This window comes from Convolutriloba macropyga, chromosome 8, assembly GCF_964194025.1.
Source record: "Convolutriloba macropyga chromosome 8, txConMacr16.3, whole genome shotgun sequence".
Classification (NCBI taxonomy): Eukaryota; Metazoa; Xenacoelomorpha; order Acoela; family Convolutidae; genus Convolutriloba; species Convolutriloba macropyga.
The window spans coordinates 47,456,910-47,479,461 of NC_134475.1; the positions used below are offsets into that span (position 1 = coordinate 47,456,910).

At 37.7% G+C, this 22,552-nt stretch overlaps 1 protein-coding gene across 5 annotated transcripts in view; it reads left to right on the forward strand.

Moving 5' to 3' along the window:
• LOC142344772 (putative D-lactate dehydrogenase, mitochondrial) overlaps positions 1-22,552 on the forward strand; it is a 37,173-nt gene that overhangs the window by 4,311 nt on the left and 10,310 nt on the right. For 3 of the 5 annotated variants that reach the window (XR_012759279.1, XM_075396688.1, XM_075396691.1), the window contains exons 2-7: positions 1,261-1,339; positions 1,495-1,610; positions 4,400-4,597; positions 4,936-5,122; positions 6,716-6,924; positions 7,932-8,069. Coding sequence is in view for 4 of the 5 variants with exons in the window: in XM_075396688.1 (XP_075252803.1) it covers positions 1,261-1,339; positions 1,495-1,610; positions 4,400-4,597; positions 4,936-5,122; positions 6,716-6,924; positions 7,932-8,069 (927 nt within the window). In the remaining variant the exon portion in view is untranslated. Of the gene's footprint in view, positions 1-1,260; positions 1,340-1,486; positions 1,611-4,399; positions 4,598-4,935; positions 5,123-6,715; positions 6,925-7,931; positions 8,070-22,552 lie in introns of all 5 variants that reach the window. The other 2 variants (XM_075396689.1, XM_075396690.1) reach the window with 2 other exon arrangements.

Genomic DNA, 22,552 nt, shown 5'->3' on the forward strand with positions numbered 1-22,552 from the left:
TCGTTTTTTTGTAGACCATGGAGTACTTTGAATCACTATTTGAGCATGTTTTTCAGGGATTCTGAGAAATTTTTTCATTGAATTGTGTGAACATTGTGCCTCAATTTTGTTGTTGATAAACAGTACGCCAGTCTGATAGCCCTAGTTCCTTATTAAAATTGTCAGCAGAAAATTTTTGATTTGCTTGCAATAAATAACGTCTGGATAGCACTGCTTAAATTGGATAGTACTGTGTTATAAGGTAACATTATGGTGAACTTCAAAAAAGTGGTAAGCAAATATTCCGATTTGAAATCTGAGTTATGTCTCCAACAATAATCGTTAGGTGATTCATTGATACTATTTATGCCTGTAGCTGTGGCAATATTTGTCGAGTTCATTCCTAGTCCCGAGAAAAAATTCTCAAGTTATTGTTTTTATTTAAGTTGATCAATATTGTAGTCCCAAACAATGGAAAGTTCACCAAATTTCGCTATATTAACTTATCTAAGTGATATTTTCTTTGTTTTAATAGAGTTTCTATCTTCTCTATGAATTATGGCTAATCAAACTCATTGCGCAAAGAGCGCCTCAAAGGGGATCTAGATTAGTCATTCATATACAATATAATGGCTTAAACAGTACAGAAAATGACAGCAATTTGGCGTGCAAAAACTCCACTAGTAAGACCAAAATTTTCCCACTATAAAACTTACGGCTAGCACTTAAAACCGTGCGCAAGGACTAAGCGATGGTTCTTCATCTGATAAGGGTAGACTAACGGAAGTGAAGTATACAGGGAAATTTTTACCTGGCTACTCGTATTTCACCCACAAAAAAAAACAAAACAGGGCATGTCTTCACAGCTGCTTTATGCCCGATCACCCCACTAAGAGGAAAACATACAATGCCAGCATATATGGTTTTTTCATCTCATCTTTGTAGATAGAACAACAGGTGTCCGATAGGTGTCCGATAGAATTGTAGTATCAGGAAGGATAGAAATGTAGTTTGTTTTCAGAAGCCATAGGTAAATAATTAGTCAACCTCCAGACACACTATCAAAATCTGAGGGGCGATTAGTGTTGATATTTTTCACCATTGGTAGCGGTCCTTGTAATGCATCCTAATGGAAATTGGCCGATTAATTGTTCTGAATTCCGATTATTATTAGTCGAGTGTGTTGCTTTTTTTATCAGTTTTGTTACAATCAATTATTCCAATTCCCATCTGTAAACAGATTTTGAAAGCTCATTATAATAAAATTACTTATTGTTTCAGGAAGTTTCAAATATATTGAAATTCTGCAACCAGAATTTGATAAATGTGGTACCCTTTGGGACTGGAACGGGGTTGGAAGGCGTGGATCTATTCTGTTCACCGACTAAAACTTTTACGCCCCATGCTCATGCTACGTTTATTTTCCTTTGCAACGTGCTATATAATACCTCAATCTAGTAAATTGTTACCGGGGTGATGAACTGTCTTGGGGATCGAAACAGAATAGATCCGAAGGCGGAGTGACTTGTCCCGAGCATCAAAATAGGCCCAACATATCTCTCAGCATGACAAATATGGCCGAAATAACCGCTTTGAACGTGGAGGATTTCGATGTTACAGTTCAACCTGGCGTGAGTATGTAATTTAGCCTCATCAAAGTTTTTTTCCAACCGATATCATGTTCTACTGCTGAAATTTTGCTTGATTTATTCTTAGTATTTGACAAGTCTTACTAATATGGGTTTTGCTGCCTTTTGGAGGCCGTCGTTGACAAGATTTTAATCATGATTGTTGACCTTGTCGCTGTTTTTACTACTCGAAAAGGATACTCGTTTTTTGTACCTGAAGTAGTACTTTGTGTCGAGGCAGTGTTTTGACCGAAAAATTTTTTTCTGGGGAGAAGTTTGTCTTGTAGGAAAACTTTCTGTCACAAATATATATACATCGTTCTTTGAATAAATGCCTATTTTTAGCTTGTAGATATGTGTAATATTTCAAATTTTTGATCTAGAAATTATCAACAGCCTTTTTCAATTGATTAGTGTCTTTGAGATCCCCGTAATTTATCCAATATTCTAGTTAACGTTTTAAGATTTCTTTCAATCAAAATTTTTTTATCTGACTAGATTTTTGTAATGATTACAAGAACATGCAAGAAAAATTGGAGAGCTCGGTTTTGCTATTCTTTAACTGTGTGTTTCATCTTCAGTCTTTTTTTTGAAGAATTTCATTATTGTCAGAATGGGGGAATAAATGTGCGATTCCAACTTTTTTTACTCTTCTTTCAAATCTCTTTGTTGCCCCTAGGACGTTTTTGAATTTTAAAAAGAACCTACAAATCTTGCTGCCGGTTAAAAAGGAGGAGATGTTTAAAAATTGGATGTCAAACCAAACGAAGAACGAAATTTGTTGGGGGAAAATTATATAAAATAATTTTTGCGAAATTTGGATCTTTTCCGTTTATGCCTCTGCTACGTTATGCACCTCTTGTTACAACGCATGTGCCATTACATAGTAAATTATAATGTGAAAATATTGCACTGCAGTTTGGAGGTGATAAGGATCCGCTCGGAGGGGGAACAAACGTAACGATCCTAAAACTATTATTAAATTATTAAAATGTGTTGGATCGCACAATTTTGTTCGAAAACAAGCAAAGTTAAATTTTCATTCAGAATTAATCTATAAAAGTATGTACTCGAAGTAGGTACAAAAAATCAAAAAGGGTTTTCTTCTCTTCCTCTTAGTACATGTTTTGAATTTTTATACTTATTTGAAGTTCACTGTGTTTCCGATATATTTTACAGAAAAAATTTATATTAAAGATGAGATTAAAAAATTTATACAGAAGCTAATATTTTATTTAGAAGTGACAACGAAATGAAACATTTAACCTGTTTTCCTTTGAGCTCTTGAACTAATTGCTTTCAAATTTAGTAGCTTGTGTATAGTTTTCTATTTGACAGAATCTGTATCCAAATGAACAACCGATACTCTTGAATTACAAGAAATTCGATTTGATTGAAACTTCAGAATTGATGGAATATGTATACTTGGGGCCAGAAAAGAAAAACATAATTCGTTTTGAAACAGTGTATAATGAACTCAGAATGTCCGCAACTTTTTAGGCTATCCCCTGGTACACCAACATCAAACTGTTCAGCAATAAACAGCTATTAAAAAGCTTCATTGGCTACCCAGTAAGACAGCGTGTCCGCTACAATTTTTTATTTGCACATCGGTTGGTTCGCATCCTCGGAAAATCCTCGGCGTATCTTGGAGCTTTGATTTTTGGAAATGATTAGTTGACGAGATACCAATTTGCGTACAATCTGAAGGTTCCTGTAAAAACTGCACTAGGATGAAGATCTTTCAGTTCTGCTGTTCCTTTTGACTGAATAAGTCTGTAAATAGTGAATAAACCTATAAAACTAACAATAATAATAATTTCTTGAGGAAATAAGGGGAAGTTTGACTGAAAATCAATATGCTGTTAAATTCTGCAAAAAAGAATTCAACGTTATCTTGATTCAAATTGATTGACAAAATTTTCATCAGTCTGGCGTTTTCAATTGAAAAAATTCTATTAAAGTGGTTTCAACTTTTTTATTGTTTTTTTTTTCAAGTTCTTTCTTTGCGTCATGTCCAGTCACGTAATTCTTCCCTTTTCTAGTCTGTAAGCTGAGCGCAATAATATTTGTCGCAAATTCCTATCTGTTTGTTTAGGCTAAATTCTGTTTGCGACTGATTTGTCATAAGTTTCTGTGAATAGCTGTTATATCGCAAAATAACTGCCATTCCATGTGGTTTTTTACAGCTGGTAAAATGATCAAATTGGTGATTCTGAATTGTTCAGTTTTAATGTTAAAGAATGTCGTATTCAAGGTTGCTCGGGAAAAATTTCGTCAGTTTGAGCTTCGTGAAACCGATAGTCAAAAAAGTTCCTATCGAACAAAGGAAACGTTCTAAGAAACTTGACACGTATGTTTTAACATTCTGTGCTACGTACAGCTTCACACGAGCCGTCTTGTTTCATGAGTTTGAAGAAATCTTTCGAAATTTTTGAAAGCTCTCAAGGTCATGATGAATTGATTGAAAGCTCTCAATGAAGATTGAGAGGTCATGATTGAAAGATCAAGGTCATGATTGAAAGTTCTCAATGAATTGCTGTATAGGATTTCTCGAAGTGCAGCTAGTGCTTCGGCCACTTTTCTATAGTTTGCGAGTTTTTGTCGGTGTGAATTTCCCGTCATTTTGATAATTTTCAACGTTTCCAGATAGTATTTGTACAACTTCTTCGTCAAATTGCTTCGAGTTCTTCCCTAATAGCAGCCAAGTTTTACTAGGTTGTGGTCGACGTAAAGCTATAGTTAAGTTAGGGCAAGCTTGCGTCATGAGTGATTACTCACGAGAGTTTCAGGTGACTCGGCAGATGCTGAATGATGAGCTGAGAGATAAAGGTCTTTGGTTCCCAGTAGACCCAGGTGCAGATGCCTCCCTGTGTGGAATGTGTGCCACAAGTGCGAGTGGAACTAATGCAGTGAGGTACGGCACAATGAGAGAAAATGTACTCAATCTGGAAGTGGTGCTGCCCGATGGAACCATCTGCCATACACAGGTCTGTTTATCATCTCGTTTCACACTTGAATTTAAAATGTTCCAGTTTATTAAATAGAAAATGTAAATCGACGAAAGGTTCTTCGATCTGTTTTAGTCTCTCGTGATTAGATTTGATTGTTCTGAAGCCTTCGTTAACGAAAAAACTTTTTTGCTCTTAATGCATCATATGACCTGAAAAGAGGTGGCACTGGTCAATTTCATTGATTTATAGCATAAGAATGTGAAAGTTTCAATTATAGATTACCATCATTATATTCCTGGGAGAGAAAATAGTTCCTCTTAATTATTTGGTTATATTGAATCAGGTAGAGATTCTCTATAGCTTGTATGTTGAAGGGAGAAGGAACTAGAGCTCGCAAGACAGCTGCAGGGTTGAACCTGACCAATTTGTTTGTTGGATCTGAGGGCACATTAGGTGTGATAACTGGTGCTACCCTTCGAGTGCACGGGATTCCAGAGGCATCTGTAGTGGCTGTATGTACATTCTCATCACTAGAGGAAGCGGTTCAAAGTGCTACGATGGGTTAGCACTCAAACTATATAGTAGAATTTTGATTAATAGCCTAATCTTCTTGGCCGGCTATTATAGCGGGCCTATTTTTACGGCTTGAAGATTATTGGTGGAGCGTCTTTGTTTTTATCGATAATTTTTTGGAGTGTATTTAAAACAGGCTGAAAAAGTCAATACCGCACGTGAAAACTAAATTTTTAGGTCAAACGGCTGCACGAATTGAAGCGCAGATGAAAGAGGGTGATTTTTTATTGCTCTCAAGCGAAGTTTGAAGCAATTATTGTAAACATGTGTGTCTTTTTTTATAGCTGCGAAGCTGTAAGCTGAGCGGAGCTATATTGCAGTGTGCTTGTTTTTGTTTTGTCGTCTGACACTCTTTTTCGTTTTAAATTTGTTCACAGAGCAAAGCTGAAAAAGTCAAATTTTTTGAATGACTTCCTCTCACTAACGGCTTTTGCGCGCGTGACGTCATTTCTCTCTCTCCGTCTCTCTCTTTCTCTCTCTCTCTCTCGATAGTGGCTATTATATTATTGGGGACATCGTGTTTTTTTTTAATTCGTCGTCTTCATCGATGATTCTTACGACTTCTACTGCTTTGTTGTTAAAATTTGTGTACGTAACGTCATTTGTTCTGCTGTTAGGTGGATGACTCGACTTAGCTCACTAAAAAATGACTTCTGAAATCATTTAATGAGCACTAAATTTTATGAACATTTGCTAGTTAAAGATCAATAGTGTGCATCCAAGTAGTGCAAAACGTAAACGCCCTTATTCTTGAGTATAGAGTTTTGAGTTTTTGATTTCGAATATTAAATTTGAAAAAGCTGTATGAGGACTTTTCCTTATAGAGCGTATGTATCTCATAAAAATGACAGTCCGAACCTAACCCAAAAAGTCTAGTGGTCTATTAAAGGACTGGTGGTCAATCTGTCTCTTATTTTTTTTGGTTGTTTCAATTCCACGGAAGGCCACAAGCGTCTATCGGGGCTATTTTCTGGCAATCTGCCAGTTATGTCGCAAAATTCGCTTCATCATTTTTGCAAATCGCAACCTGCTCGGATGCTTTTGCACCCATGAATAAAAACTATCTAGGCTACAGCCCTTGAGTTAAATTGCCCCGCCTGTCGTTTGAGAGCAATTTGTCTGACGCTAGGTCGCTAAACCGAGAGAAATTTTTGCTAAACCGAGATTTTCCTTTAACATGTGCGGCTTTTTTGAAACATGCGCGGCGAGTTTTTTTTTAAATGTCTCGGGTGAATTGTTTTTTCTGAGCCTTATTAACCAGTAACTCCACGTTTGAAGCATTTCAACAATTTCATTTATATCGGGCTTTTAGATGCAATCTTGAATTTGTGATTTAGAGGTTTTATTAGGGGTGTTTATTAATTGCTCTCAAACGAAGTTTGTAGCAAATATGCAATTCACAGCAAATGTGTTGGAGACTTATACTTCTGGTGTGAAGGGCGGTTATTAGAGGTTGACCCTCCCCCCACAACACCCCCCCCCCCCCCCCCAATTCTATTGACTATTTTTTCGCACTTATAATCCAAATCTCATTGAATCCTATGTAGCTACTTCTTGGGCCCTGAAACAAATGTTCTTTAGTGATGCAATGCGGTGTGCCAATAGCCCGGATGGAACTTCTGGACCCGGCGAGTATCCGTGCGTGTAACAACTACAGCAAGCTGTCCTTGGAGGAGAAACATACGCTCTTCTTCGAGTTCCACGGCAGTGAAAAGGGTATCACTGAACAGGCGGAGACCGTGGGAGAAATCACGGGTGACTTGGGTGGGAGCAACTTTGCATTTGCTAAGGTCTGTCATCCTAAGAATTAAAGTCAAATGAGGCAAAATAGAATTTGCAAAATTCTTAAATTTGATTTGTAAGCACAACTCTCAAATGTCGTAGATGTAAAAGTTTGCACGTAATTCACTTTGTCATCTACTCGCCAATTGTGTGCGCTTTCGTTGACCTTTGTTTCTTTCGTAGGCATTTTCACCACCTGAGTTACCTCTGGGTGAGGCATTTGTTTATGACTAATCAGCTTGAGAAATTATATGGTTTGTATTCTCTTTTTTTGGGATGTGTAATATTATTCATTTGTTGATGCAATGCACAGTGAAGTTTCCATGGAAGCTTTTGGGACAGCTTTTAAAAGTTCCATCAACAAACCATTTTGTTGTCACCTAGCTATTGCAAATTGTATTGTCTCCAACGATCAGAACCTTTTTCCGGACTGCTATGAACGCTTCCGTCTTCAAATAGAAAGTCGTCGGTCTTCTTTCGTTAAATATTTCTCAAGAATTTCAAAGTCGACGCTCTTTTAGGATTGGGCTCCTATTCTAACTGTTTTTGTTGTTTGATATGGCGGGAGCGTCTTTTGATATGGCAAATTGAAGGTACTTTAATTGCACCTTCTGAGCTGGCTGTTAATCTATTGCACGACAAAATGCGTGGAGTTGCACATTCTTGATAAATTCTCTAAGGGAGTGTTTTTGCTAGACCCAATAACGCCCAATCAGCCGTGCCGGCGTGCTCTAAGATATGTCGTGCGTTTGAATGTGATAAAACTCGGGGTTTACCTGATTGAAGTGCGTGACTTGTAATGCAACAGCTGTAGTTGAATGGCATTTCGCAAATACTACCAGAATAGCAACCGACCGGAAATCTCAAACTTATCCGGATTTTTTCATGTCTATTTCCGCCCCCTAGTATGCTATGTCAACCATTTTCAATGCAATAAACGCAATAAATTTTGTTCATGGAGAAAGGGAAACAGGACCGAAGTATGATAAAACTGAATTAATTTTCTTGATTTAAGGAGATGGAAAAGCGCAATGAGCTGTGGAAAGCACGTCATGCTGCATACTGGGCTATTCTTGCCACGCAACCCGGGCTGAAGGCTTTTATCACAGATGTGTGTGTACCCATTAGTCACCTGACCCCTTGTATTGTTGAGGTGAAAATTTAATTAGATTTTTTGGCAATAGCGATACGTGAGCGGAGATACTATTTATTGACTATGACGATGCTAAATTTTGATTGGTTGAAAAAGACTTTTATAAATTCATACAGCACGCATTTTATTATCTTGAAATTCATACAGACGATTCTGCTCAGTACAGTTCAGTTGCTTAATAAATTACTTGAATTGAAAACTTGTAGCAGAAAAAGAGCGTTTTTACCGAACCCGCGCTCCGAATAGCACTTAGCAAAAACTTGCAATTAAAAGCCTTTATTAGAAAGGATATTGCAACGATAACTCGTCTCCATACAATATAGCACTTGGCACTAGCACCTACACAGCCGCCTCTAAAAAGATAGAAAAGGTAGAAGCAAACTAAGAAGAGAGTTATCATATGGCGACAGAGATGTTGAACGCTTACTTCTGTTAAAAAGAAAGAAAAATTTGCAACTCATGGAAATAGCCATTAACGGAACAACTTACAATCTTCGAATCATTAGAAAAACAAACACTGGAATCAGCCTTTATTTTATCGCACAAGAAGACAATCAAACCGACATCAAACGGATCCGTATTACAAAAAACTCAGAACTTTACAATTTCTTTCAAAACTACCGAATTCGAGAAATTAACCAAACCACAAGCACAAACCAACTTTACCCATTCAAAATTATTTGAGCATCAACCTCTTTGTTTTGCTAGCAAAGAAAAAAAAATACAACGCAAGCCACAACAGTCCTTCTATGACACTATTAGAAGGCTATCATCCTAGAAACCCGTTCGTATTCTTCAACAAAACAATCGACAGAAAAGTAAGTAAAAAACTTGCAGCGAAGAACAAAAAAGACCAACCAAATAGCCTAAACTGCAAACTCTGTGACACAGCTAAATTGGAGAAGCGCACAAATTGCTCTTTCCACAGAAACACTTCAACAACAAACTGACTAAAAGAAAATGGCAGATCCAAGTCCGCCTCACGTACATCTGAAAAGGTTCTCAGGATTACCAAACGAAAACTGGCCTGAATTTGAAGGACTACTGAGAGCAAGCATTGCTGTATCTAGAATTCCTGAAGCGAACCACCAACGTGCAAGATATCTTCACCTACACTTAGCCGGTAATGCACTCAACTATTACCTTCGACTCGCCGAAAACACAAGAAACGATCTAGACGATTCGCTTGAACAACTACGCAACCGATATGCAGGAGCAGACCAAAGAAGAAACTTTGAGCTCGATCTGCAATCGAGAAAGTTTGATCCAGTAAAGGAACAACCAGATGACTTCCTCACAGATCTGCAACGCCTCGCCAACCTCGCAATTGTGGACGATCCTGCAGCTCACATAGACCGCACTGACGAAAGAACAAGACGAATAAGAGAACAATTCATTCAAGGCATGCCCTTCAAGTACAAGAAAGTGTTGCTGAAAGAGAATGACAACATCACTGTAAACGAACTATGCGCTATCATCAAACGACGAGTCAGAATTGATCAGATAAACCCCGAACCACAATACACCACGGCATTCAATACACTAAACGCATCGGGAAACCCTGCTGTGGCCCAAGCCATAGAAAGCATAATGGCGGCAGGCATAGCATCAATGCAAGTAGCACAGCCACCGCATCAACGCGTGGAGAGTACTCAGTACCCTAGCTACAGAAGAGGAAATAACTACAGAGGCTACAACTACAACAGACAAACATACCAGTACAATGGAAACCAAAATGGCCGAGGATACAGTAACAACTACAACAGCAGAGGACGTAACCGTGGAAGCTTTCAGAGAGGTCGAGGAAATTATTCGAGAGGAAGGTCAAACTTCCAACAAAACGACCGAAGTAATGGACGTACCGAAAGATCTCCTACACCAATGAGGACATTTTGCAGAACATGTGCTAGCAATGAGCACACTGCCCGAGATTGTCCAGAACGTCAACCAGCATACCGCGATGGAAATATGCCATTCAATCAGCAATCAAAAAACTAAATAACTTGCATGTTTTTCTACAACATATACCAGATAGCATGACAAACTATAGCGAAAATGTATTTATAATACCTCTACAGTTCGAAACATTAATAATGAAAGCAGTAGCAGACACTGGAGCATTCAGTAGCGCCATGTCAAAGAAACATTTTGATAAAATAAGCAGAAACCTCTACCAAAAACCAGAAAAAACAAATCCTCCTGAAATAAACGTTTCCACAGCTTTCCTACACCAATCACCTATTTTATTTACAGTCCAACTGACATTCAAAATTGGCCATTTACAATTTGAGGAACAGTTCATGGTGTTTGAAACACTTTCCGCTATCCTTCTTGGCTTTCCCTTCTTTGATAAAAATGAGATTATTATTGATGCCCACAACAGACTACTCCAAACACCAGAATTTACTTTTCAGCTAAATCTGATGCACATAAAAGGCAACAACAAACAAAAACGTCTCAACAGCCGAAAAAAAATCATGCTCAAAACCAAAACAACCTATACGCTATCACCTGGGGAACAAAAATTTCTGGAACTAATCCCATCGGAGGAAACTGATGCACAAGAACAAATTGGACTCGTAGAGCCTACTGTCAAATTTGAAAAAATGGGCCTTGGTCTAACAAGCACGCTTGACAAACTTACAAAAAACAAAACAACCACCCTACTTGCAATCAATACAACAGAAGTTCCACTTCACATTAGACAAGACTCTCCAGTAGCAACATTCGAAATCATCACACCAGAGCAAGCACGCTACCTGATACCACTTGAACCAAAACTTTTCCCATCAAGCGACTCAAAGAAAACAATAAAGCAAATAGAAAAATCTATAGAGAGAACAGCAAAAGGCGAAATAAATCATATAACAATAAAACACGAAAACGGATTCTGGTTTCCGACCCCAGAAACCAATCCCGACACATCCAAGATGAGTGAAGTTGAAAAACGCATATATGACGAACTTGTTAAATTTAAAAATCTTGAAGCAATTCAACCACTCTCGAGAAACGAAGACGAAAACTTTTCTTAACGCATTCAAATGGAGCGACAGCGTACTCTCTGACAAAGATAAAGAAAGAACAGAACAGCTTCTAGTCGAATTAATGACATATTCACAAGGCACAGCCTTGACATTGGCTACACTCACAAATTCTCAGTCAAATTGACACCAGACACAAACAGACCTGTATACTCAAAAACTCAAAGAATTTCAATCCATCTCAAAGACGATTTGCTTGTTGAACTAGCCCTTCTCCAGTACTACGGAGTCATAACAACGCTCCCCTTCAGCCGCTACTCATCTCCAATATTTGCAAAACGGAAGCCAAACGGGAAGCTCAGAATATTAGTAGATCTAAGAAATATAAACCATCTCATTAGAAACGACTACAACAATAACAACTTCCCGATAGCTACACTAGCAGATGCAGGCACCCACTTAGCCGGCAAGAAACTCTTTTGCAAGATGGATGGCAGCCACGGCTACTTCTCTGTACCAATGGCAGATGAACAATCAGTACAGTTACTGGCCTTCAACTTCGCATCGAGAACATATGCTTTTCAAAGACTAGCCCAAGGACTAAGCAGAAGTGTCAGCGCCTTTAGCTCATTCATGCGTCAAAACCTGGACCCCGTGATAACAGCGGATAAATGCTTTCAGTACGTCGACGACATTGGCATCGGAGCACATGACACAAATGACATGTTGGAAAAACTTCGAGCAGTCTTTACATGCATCCGAGAATCAGGAATGAAACTCGCAACAGACAAATGCGCATTTGGACTCAGAGAAATACAATTCCTTGGTAATACGATAACCTCTGAGGGTCTCACACCAATTACACAGAAGATTACAACTTTTCTCAAAACATTCAGAATGCCGCGAAACCCAAAACAAGTCAAACGAATGATCGGATTTTTTCAATTTTACAAAGCCTTTATCCCTGAACTCGCTGAAAAACTTTTACCGTTCTATCGTCTACTTAAGAAAGACACCAATTTTGTGATAGAAGAAGATCACCAAACTATGCTGGAAAAACTCACAAATGATCTAAGAACAGCCTGTGACCTTTCACTCAGATTACCCAAAGTTGACCAGCAATATGTAATAATGGCCGATGCATCCTTTTACGCAGCCGGATACGTACTAATGATAGAAGACTACACAACAAATGATGATAATCAGGAACTGAAAATTTATGCACCCGTCAGTTTTGGATCTAGAATTTTCCACCCAAACCAACTCAAACTTTCGATATATGCGAAAGAATTCCTCGCAGTTCACTTTGCCCTAGACACCTTTGCAAATATTATATGGGGATGTAAAAAACCAATTCTCATTTTGACAGACAACAGATCAGTAACCCGGTTCTTTCAAACAAAAATCATACCGCCAACACCTTGGAATGCTCTCGATCATGTGCTCAGCTTCGACATCATACTGGGACACATACCCTGAAAAGCCAATTTAGCAGCGGACTATCTGTCGAGAATACACATAAACCCGAAAGAAAAGCTCGAGCTACGCATCAACTCACGCATACCGATGCACGAAATCGAAATCAACACAGCAGCAGATACACCTGACAATTCAATCAGTTATCTGAACAGCTCAGAAAATGACGATACCCCCAAAATTATGAAAACATACTTACTTGAGAGAAAACAAACCAGCGGAGAAGATCCTATGAATGTTCGAGCTGACGTTCAACTGCAAATTCTTGCACCTGCAACGCAACAAATAAACGCCATGCATGAACAAAACCCATTGGATGAATTCGTCACTCACGGGCACGGACCTTTAGACCTGCGTGCCGAACAACAACAAGACAAAGATATCAAACGGGTACTGCTCTGGTTTGAGAGAGGTTCACCGACTACAGGACAATATCTATCCAGTGACCTAAAAAAGTATCTCAAGCAGTTCCCAAGACTATCGATAACAGAAGGCGTCCTTCATCGCAAGTTCTATAACCACACTGGAAACCAATTTATTAAACAATATTGTGTCCCGTCGCACTTACAGAAGGAAGTACTCTACAGAATTCATAACAGTGTTTGGAGTGGGCACAAAGGAGTCTCACTGACAATAGCAGAATTCAGAAAACGATTTTACTTCCCGAACTTCACTGAACGCCTAACAGAATATATCAGAAACTGTCTCACATGCTTGCAAACAAAACCAGCACCAACATCTGCATTGAAACCTCCATTACAACCACTTTCGTCTCTACAAAACTTCCCAGCAGACCTTTTACTAATAGATCTGGTGGGAAAGATGCACCCTTCTCCCTACACGTACATTCTCTCAGGTATTGACGTGTTCTCGAAGTACCTTTTCGCCACACCTCTTATGAAAGGCGACGCAGACATCGTAGCACGAGCCCTTGTCTCAATTTTTCTGAGACACTCCTACATTCCCTCAAGAATCATATGTGACCTTGGTACTGCGTTTACATCCGAACTAATGAGCGAACTAGCAAACCTATTGGAGGTAGAGCTCAAACATTGCACACTGAAACATGCGCAAACCATTGGCTTACTTGAAAGAAACCACGCACCGCTCAAACAAATCTTGAGAATTAACGAAAACCAAACTTCCTCGGACTGGCATAGATACGTTGACATTGCAGTATTCATACACAACACAACATTTGCACCAGCTCTTGGGTGCACGCCATCTGACGTCTTTCACGGCAGAACACCGATAAATCCTTTGGACCTCAGATTTCAGAATACAAAATTATGGGAGTCTCACCCAAAATACGACTGCATTAAAGAGCTACAAGACAAAACTACGGAGCTTTTCTCCAGCGTAAAAGACAACCTTATCTCGTCTTATCTGAAATATAAAAAGTACTATGACAGAAAAGCCAACGCCACACCACTAAAACACAAATCATACTGCCTGATCCTTGACCCAAAAAGCACAACACAGGTAGCAGTGATGAATGAACAGCAAAGCAGGTGGATACCATTATACAGAGTAGAAAAAGTGCTCACGAATGCAAACTACATTGTACGCAAAACCAACACAAATTACACGCAATGTATCCATCGAATGAGACTTCGACCTGTGAAAGCTCAATATCAAGTAGAAGACCTCGAACATGTAGACCCCGAAAACTTTGAAGCAGATCCCACCATACCAGAACAAGAGAGAGAACCACAGCTGTTCGACAACCAAGTCAGGCACCACATTAACGAAGACAACATGCAGCTACCCATAACAACACCAGATGCCCAGTCAGTTTCTTTCAACTCAAACATCCAAACAGCTAATTTTTCTTCTGAAGACCCGCCAATACAATTTCATGATATGACACACGAACCGACGTTTGACCAAGATGCATTCTTCGTGGAAGGCTCAGTTCCAAGCGCAAACACGCAAGAAACACCAGAATCAATTGATACAGGAGACTACGTCTTCTCAAACAACTCAAACTTCTTACCGTCCGACAGTCGTTTTGGCTCAAATCGACGATACAACCTTCGCAGAAATGATCATCTGGCATTGGCCCGAGAAAACTCGCTATATAACCTCTTGCAACCATCAGAAAAGGCAAAGGAAGAACAGGTAAAAGTCATAACTTACTTCCCACTTGACATCCCAGACCCAAACCTGACAATTGATACAACAGAAACTGATCACGATGAGAGCATTGCAGACTCACAAGCGACAAGCGCACAGTCGCGAAACCAGAGTCTCAATGACTTCACGTTCGATTCATCTGAAAATCTTGGCGATCTATTTGGTGACGTTAATAGCCCCGTCTACACGCCCCCAATATTAGACACTACAGGCGAAACCTTATACCGGACCAACTCGATCAACGATATTTACAACAATACAACCTCAAGCGATGATGTCCAACAACCGATATCCGACGAGAACAATGAGCACTCCCTTATAGGAGGCAACATTTCACAAATTGAAAATAACGAGAGCAATAGAGCTATTTCTCAACACGATAACCCAAGCACATCTTCACCACTTCCTCAAAGAGTATCCAACAGAGAACTAGCGGACCTTGGCCCAACGCTTCAAAACAGACGAAGAATTGTTCCGCTAACACTTCACCGTCGGGAGATCAACGGCAACCTTCACCAAACTTTTGGCTTCGAAGATGACAGCCAATAGGAATTGAGCACCAATTCTCTATTATACATACACATTAGATACGTCACCAACCAATGAAAACACTCCAAAAAAAATCCTAATTTAAAAGGAAAAAAGATACAGCTCAAATCATTTTCCACAACTCTGTACCTGAAAATCAGTCGCACAAAGACTCTAATTGAATTTCACAAACAAGCCTATTTAGCCAAAATGCTCAATACCGTATTATTTTTACTACAGCTTTTACCCCTGATAAAAACGAACCAACCATCGGTGGCAACAAAAGATGGAGTATTATTCAACCTTCATCAGAAAATTCTATTGACAGAAAAATTTGTCAAAACTGAAATCCTGGTCCCCTACCCAATATATAACAAAACAGTGGAAGACAAACTTAGTGTCCATACTTTGATAAAATAGAATATTCCGTTTCTTCGTTATTACAATCGTTTTTGCAAAGCTTCGATAAAAGATCCAATAGTCGATGAGTAACGCCGCTATTAAAGTTTGACCTCTCCGCAGTAAACGTATCCTGAATAACTTGATCAATAGAGCAGTCAATCACACTGTTCTCAATTTACTTTCCTCCAAAACTTCCATTAGTGACTGTCAATTACTGCCATACCGAGGGAATTACTTCCGAAAACTCCATTAGTGACTGTCATTTACTGCCATGCCGAGGGATTTACTTCATTACTTTACTCCCCTCACAACGTGGAGCAAATGGAACTGCCACACTTGACAGATCACTACTACATTAATCTTCCTGGGAAAAATGCAAATAAACCCGAAGAGATTATCAAACAACTGTCATACTGATACAAAATCTAATGAACGGCCTCCCACTCTAACCTTACTCAGAAAAAAAAGAAACTATTCATCACTTTATCTATTCAGTCCCACTTTCATTGTTAACAGCGAAGAAAACAGTAGCAGAGAAAATGAACTATCAGCCTGACCCCCCACAACTCTTCTCCTTCGACGGGAGGCTCGCCCTGCTTATAAAAATGGGCATACCACAGACGCCCATTTACCGCACTTACGTGCAAATTACCTACGTGTGGCAGGGCGAGCCCACGAACCTGGACGTACTCAGAAAAACAGCCCTCATTCCTAGACGAAGCAGCCTTATGCCTCATTTAAGGAGAGTTGTGGGCGGTCAGGAGGCCCTTAATTTACGAATCGAGCCTCATCACTACGTCATCCGACATTTTTAATCTATTTTTATACAACACTGCACGTCTCTATTTTTCTACTGCATGCTTACTACGCCTGCCACGACCAACACGAACATCATTGAAACACTTGGCAAGAATCGAGGACACAAATCTTCAATCCCACCATCACCAACTGGACACATATGGCTCCGATATGGCACGAAACTCACATCCACTTGGCCAACGCGGAATGTAGTATTCTTTTCACAACATACAGCGGTCGCGTTCCCCAGCTCAATTTCTTCGCATACATCAGACGACAAAACAAGAGGCCACAAAAGAGCAAACAGACAGTAAACTTTCAGCATTTTGATCTGGAATACTCAATAAAAACTTAGAACAAACCACTATTGATGTTGCTTTCCATTTATACTTAATTAGCCCAGTAAATCCCTTGACTTTGACAATACCACTAATCAAGACCCACTTGGCACAGCACACTAGGCAACCCTGTTTATAATCATAAGATTAAAGGTTCGAAACCCATCGCCTCCGCTTTTTCTAAAGAGCCGTAATATGACGATGCTAAATTTTGATTGGTTGAAAAAGACTTTTATAAATTCATACAGCACGCATTTTTTTATCTTGAAATTCATACAGACGATTCTGCTCAGTACAGTTCAGTTGCTTAATAAATTACTTGAATTGAAAACTTGAAAAAGAGCGTTTTTACCGAACCCGCGCTCCGAATAGCACTTAGCAAAAACTTGCAATTAAAAGCCTTTATTAGAAAGGATATTGCAACGATAACTCGTCTCCATACAATATAGCACTTGGCACTAGCACCTACACAGCCGCCTCTAAAAAGATAGAAAAGGTAGAAGCAAACTAAGAAGAGAGTTATCATATTGACCTCATAATTTGTTGTATAATTTGGAGAATTAATATTGTATTGAGGTGTGCTGTTTTTTTTTTAAAGATTCGAAGGATAGAAATGATACCGTCAAAGCGATAATTTGTTTTTAATTGCTCCATTTATTGTAAACATGAGTGTCTTTTTTATGCAAAATTTTTGCTTGACCGTTTTTGCGCTTTTGTTCTAGAAGATTCTTTGACTTCCTCAATAGACGTTTTCGCACTTTAGTTCTTCATTTTTTAGTGATCTCAATTGCTCTCATCATTTTTGTTAGGATTAAAGCGATTGCGATCGGCTGAGAATCAAAGCCGTTGTAGCTTTGTGGTTAAGATGTTAGACTGCTGCCCTAGAGGTTGCGGGTGTGAACCCCTATGAGGTTCGAGTTTTTGCATCCATAGAAAACTTTCTGAGCAACACCTCTAAATTAAATCCCCTCGCAATTCATTCGACGTCAGCCAGTTTATGTTTAAAAGCTGCCATAGTGAGCTATTATTGGTATTCTCTAGGTTTTTACTATTCGAAGAGGGGAATTGGTTTTCTACAAGGTTTTTACGGCTCAAAGAGGCCTTATCGTTTTGTTTTCACGACTCGAAAAAAATCAAGTTTTTTTGAATCAATTTCATTGGATTGAATTGTAATGAAAGAATAATGGAGACTTGAACAAAAAGAGTGGTCTTTAGTCCATGCCGCTGTTTTTGATTGAGTGAGAAATCGATTTTTGTTTAATAGCCGCACAGCGATAGCTGGGGCTATTATTGGCCTTCTCTTGTTTTTTTTTATTTCGTCTTAGCGATTTTTGTTACGACCATATGACGTCACAACCACTTCAAATCTGCTTTTTGTTCATTAGTTCATGCAATTTCAACTGTGAGAGAGGGAGAGAGTTGAGGGAGTAAATAAAATTTGTATTCGTGATTAAATTTGATGAGCATGGAAGAGAAAGAGAGAGAGAAATTTAGTTTATTAGCTAAACTAGTTTGAAAAGTGGAGCGAAATGTGACTTTTTCATTCAGCTGTTTTGAGAGCGATAAATTGGGGTTGAAAATAAAATTTTCTGATCGAGAGAAATTTTTTGCACTTGTTGCTTTTTGAAGCGGTTTTTTTTTTACTTTAACCAATGTTTATCCGTTAATACTGAGGTTGTTTTGAAAGCGTTTCAAGTTTTTTCGATAATTATAAATGCCATTATTATGAATAACGACAAAAGTTCAACTATTTTTATGTCAACTGTTTTCTGTTTTCTCATGTTCTTCAGAATCGAGAGTATTTTGTTAATGCGTACACAATAAGCATTAACATGAGACTTGGGTGCTAGTGTTCTATTGAGTGCTATTAAGATGATAAATATATGTTTAAATTGCGACCATCTGTAATTGATTGAATTACTAAACGGGCAGCTATTGCTTCTTATGACTTTGACACTATTTGTTGTTATAAATTATTGGTGAATATTTGATTTTTGCCCTTTTATTAGTTGTTGTCTTGTCACTTAGTATCAGTAACTACAGGTCTCATTGGCTACTAATTAAGCAAAATTTATCGTAATTAAGGGTTCGAGTGCATGTCTAGTGGTTTTCATGAATTTGAAACTAGTTGTTATACAAATATCATCAAGTTTCCTGAGTGTTGCGCGTGTTTGCTGTTTTACTTATCATTTGATCTCGTTTGGGATAAGTTATAGGGGGCTAATATTGATAATTTAATCGATTCAATTGTTTCAGTTCAAAACTAGTTCTTACTCTGACTTACGCGTTGTTTCGTTTTTAATAAGTGTTGTTGATTTTTTGAGCTTCGCTAGTATTTGTAGTTATTAAACACTTAATCTCATTAGTGGCAGGTCTAATCGGTTATTCTGCAGCTGATGTTTGCTGTGACTTTCACACTATTTGTTCTCAAAAAGTTTTATCGAGTTTGAGTTTTGTGAAATTGGTTGTGTTTTTGTTGTCTTATCGTTTAGTCTCCTTAATAACAGTTGCTAGTAGGGAGTTTTGTCGGTTGCTAGTAGGGAGTTAATAAATCTGAACATTTAATGGAGTTCAAAGAACTCCTCTTTTGATTTTTATACTTTCTTTTCTAAAAAAAGTTGATTTTTCCTGCACGTTTTTGTTATTTTTCATTGTTCTTATCGCTTAGTCTACAAAATAAAAGTTCTTATGGCCTTTTAGTGCGGTGTAATTTTGGTCAGTTTTACCTCCAGCTTTTAACTAGCCTTTAAGGACTTTGGCCTGCAGATTTGAGGTTCTCTTGCTTTGGCTTTCTTAGTTTTATGTTGCTGAAAAAATGTTAATTGTCAGGTCATTAATAATTTCGTTGCTTTGGATTGAGTTTCAGGACTGCTGTTATTTTTTCACGATTTTAGTTTTGACCATATGACGTCACAATCACTTCAAATCTGCTTTTTGTTCAGTCGTTCATGCAATTTTACCTGAAATGCGTGCATGGCTTTTATTTTTCACTCTTATTGGAGAGAGGTGTTCATTTGCACTTACCTCAGTCTCAAAAATGACTTCCTCAATCTGAAAATGACTTTTCTTTACTTCAATTCGAGTCGATAAGGTCAAGTGAGTGCTTGTCATACCAACTGAAGGTTTTTCGACAGCAGCTATTAGAACCATGAATAAATTATTTTAATAAAGTTAATTTTGTGTTTTGGTCTGTTTCTTTTTGAGACCGCAGATCTACGGAACTATTGCGGCTACTTTCTGGCAATCCGCCAGCTATTTTTCAAAGAATGAATTAAGTTTTGTAGAGGAGGTTTTACGCTTTTTTGATGGTTTGTCAATTATTTTGCTGGTTTTCAGGCTACTACAGCTATTTTTGGCCAATTTTTTAATTTATTTTTGCATATAGTGATAACTGAATTAAAGCGTAATGATCTTAGCACTGTTTTATCAAAATTGAATTAAGTGTTTCAGGTTGTTTTACGTTTTTTTAATGTTTTCTAAATTTGTTTCCTGTTTTCTAAGCTATTTTAGCGATTTTTGATCTCTGTATTTTTATTGTGTGTATTGGTAATTGAATTCAACCTCAATGAGTGTAGTCGTTTTTTTTTTTCAAAAAAAAATTGTTTAAGTTTTTTTACAAAGCTTTTTTTCTAGGGATTTTGGCAAAAATTTTAAAATATTGTATTTTAATTTTGTTACCATTTTTCTCCAAAAGTAGACACGTTTATGAGCTCATTTTGGCCCGTACTACATGATAGGTGGTTGAAATTTTCAAACTTATCGGTTTTATGGTTAGTTTCTTCTTTTGACTCAATTTTGACCTAAGATTTTTTTTTTGCATCGATGCGTTCTGCTGGATACATTATTCGAAAATTGTGTTTTGACAAAGACGACTAAATTTTGCTTTCGCAATTTATGTTGTTTTTTAAACTGAAAATATCACTTGTTCATGCGGCCTTTTGACCTTCAAATGTGAATAAAGATTGGCAGATTGAACAAATTTTTGCCAAGCGAGTTAGGTTTTCTAGTTTGGATTTTTGCGTTATGTTTGAGCCTTTAAATCTTCCGGCAGTGGCTCCAAGTGGAATTGCTTTTGAGACCTCATTGGTTTGGTTCAAATGATCGGAGTCATATTCAAAATTAATAAAATTGTTTAGAGGGAGTTTTACGATTTTAAGTTTTCAACTGTTTTCAGCTTTCTGGGCTAAATTATCATTTTCTGGCCAATCGTGATGTCTAATTGCATGTAGTAGTAACCTAATGGAAGCTTAATTATCGTAGGCGCTTTTTATTTAGGAATGGATTAAGTTCTTACGTTTTTTTAAAAGGTTTCAACTGTTTTTGATTGATTTTCAACTTTTGCCAACATGGAACTGCATGAAAGCTCAATGATAGTAGTAATTTATATTCAAAAAATAATTTGAAGTTTTTTAGAGGTGGTTTTTTTATGGTTTTTATCTGCTTTGCTGCTTTTTAAGCTATTTCAGCTATTTTTTGGCCCGATTTATATTGCATGTAGTGGGAATTGAGTTTGAAGATAATGTTGGTAGTTATAGTTTATTAAAAAATTATTTTCATAGAGAGATTTGCGCTTTTTTAATAGCCTCACAGCGATAGCTAGGGCTATTATTGACCTTCTCTTGGTTTTTACAATTCAAAGAATTTGAATTGTATTGGGGCGCTGTCTTTTTTTAAGATCTGTTCACACATTTTCATGATTTTTGAAGTCAAATTGGAGTAGTGATTTTGGTCACGCCGAAACAGGAAGTGGAGCGAAAAAGCAGCGAGTGGTTTTTGCGTCGTGAAATTTTTTCGCTCTAATTTTAAAGTAGAGTGAGAATACGGTGTTTGAACAAAAATTCGCTTTATCGGTAGTGATTTTTGGTTCACATGCGGCAATTTCACTTAAAATTCTACTGTATTTTCGATTTTTTGGATCGTTTTTTTTTTAAATAGTTTTGACAATCGATTCATAGTTCATTCTAGGCCTAGTTTTTTGTTGGAACCAAATTTTCATTTCTCGTTAGTGGTTTTTTGTTCACATGCGGCAATTTCACTTAAAATTCTACTGTATTTTCGATTTTTTGGATCGTTTTTTTTAAATAGTTTTGACAATCGATTCATAGTTCATTCTAGGCCTAGTTTTTTGTCGGAAACAAATTTTCATTTCTCGTTAGTGGTTTTTTGTTCACATGCGGCAATTTCACTTAAAATTCTACTGTATTTTCGATTTTTTGGATCGTTTTTTTTTAAATAGTTTTGACAATCGATTCATAGTTCATTCTAGGCCTAGTTTTTTGTTGGAAACAAATTTTCCTTTCTCGTTAGTGGTTTTTTGTTCACATGCGGCAATTTCACTTAAAATTCTAGTGTATTTTCGATTTTTTGGATCGTTTTTTTTAAATAGTTTTGACAATCGATTCATAGTTCATTCTAGTCCTAGTTTTTTGTTGGAACCAAATTTTCATTTCTCGTTAGTGGTTTTTTGCTCACATGCGGCAATTTCACTTTGATTTTTACTGTTTTTTCGATTTTTTGGATCGGGTTTTTTTTAAATGGTTTTTCCAATCCATTCATAGTCCGTTCTAGGTCTAGTTTTCTGTTTAGTCAAAGAAAATTCTTTGAATTGTGCGTCAGGACTTGTCCTGCTATGTTTTTTGTTTCGTCGTCGCGATTTTTGTTACGACCAAATTACGTCACAACCACTTCAAATCTGCTTTTTGTTCATTCGTTCATGTAATTTCAACTGAATTGCGTACGTGACGTCATTTTTCGCTCTTAGTGGAGCGGTTTTTTTGTTCATTCGCGTGATTAATTTTTTGGTCACATTTGACTTACCTCACTC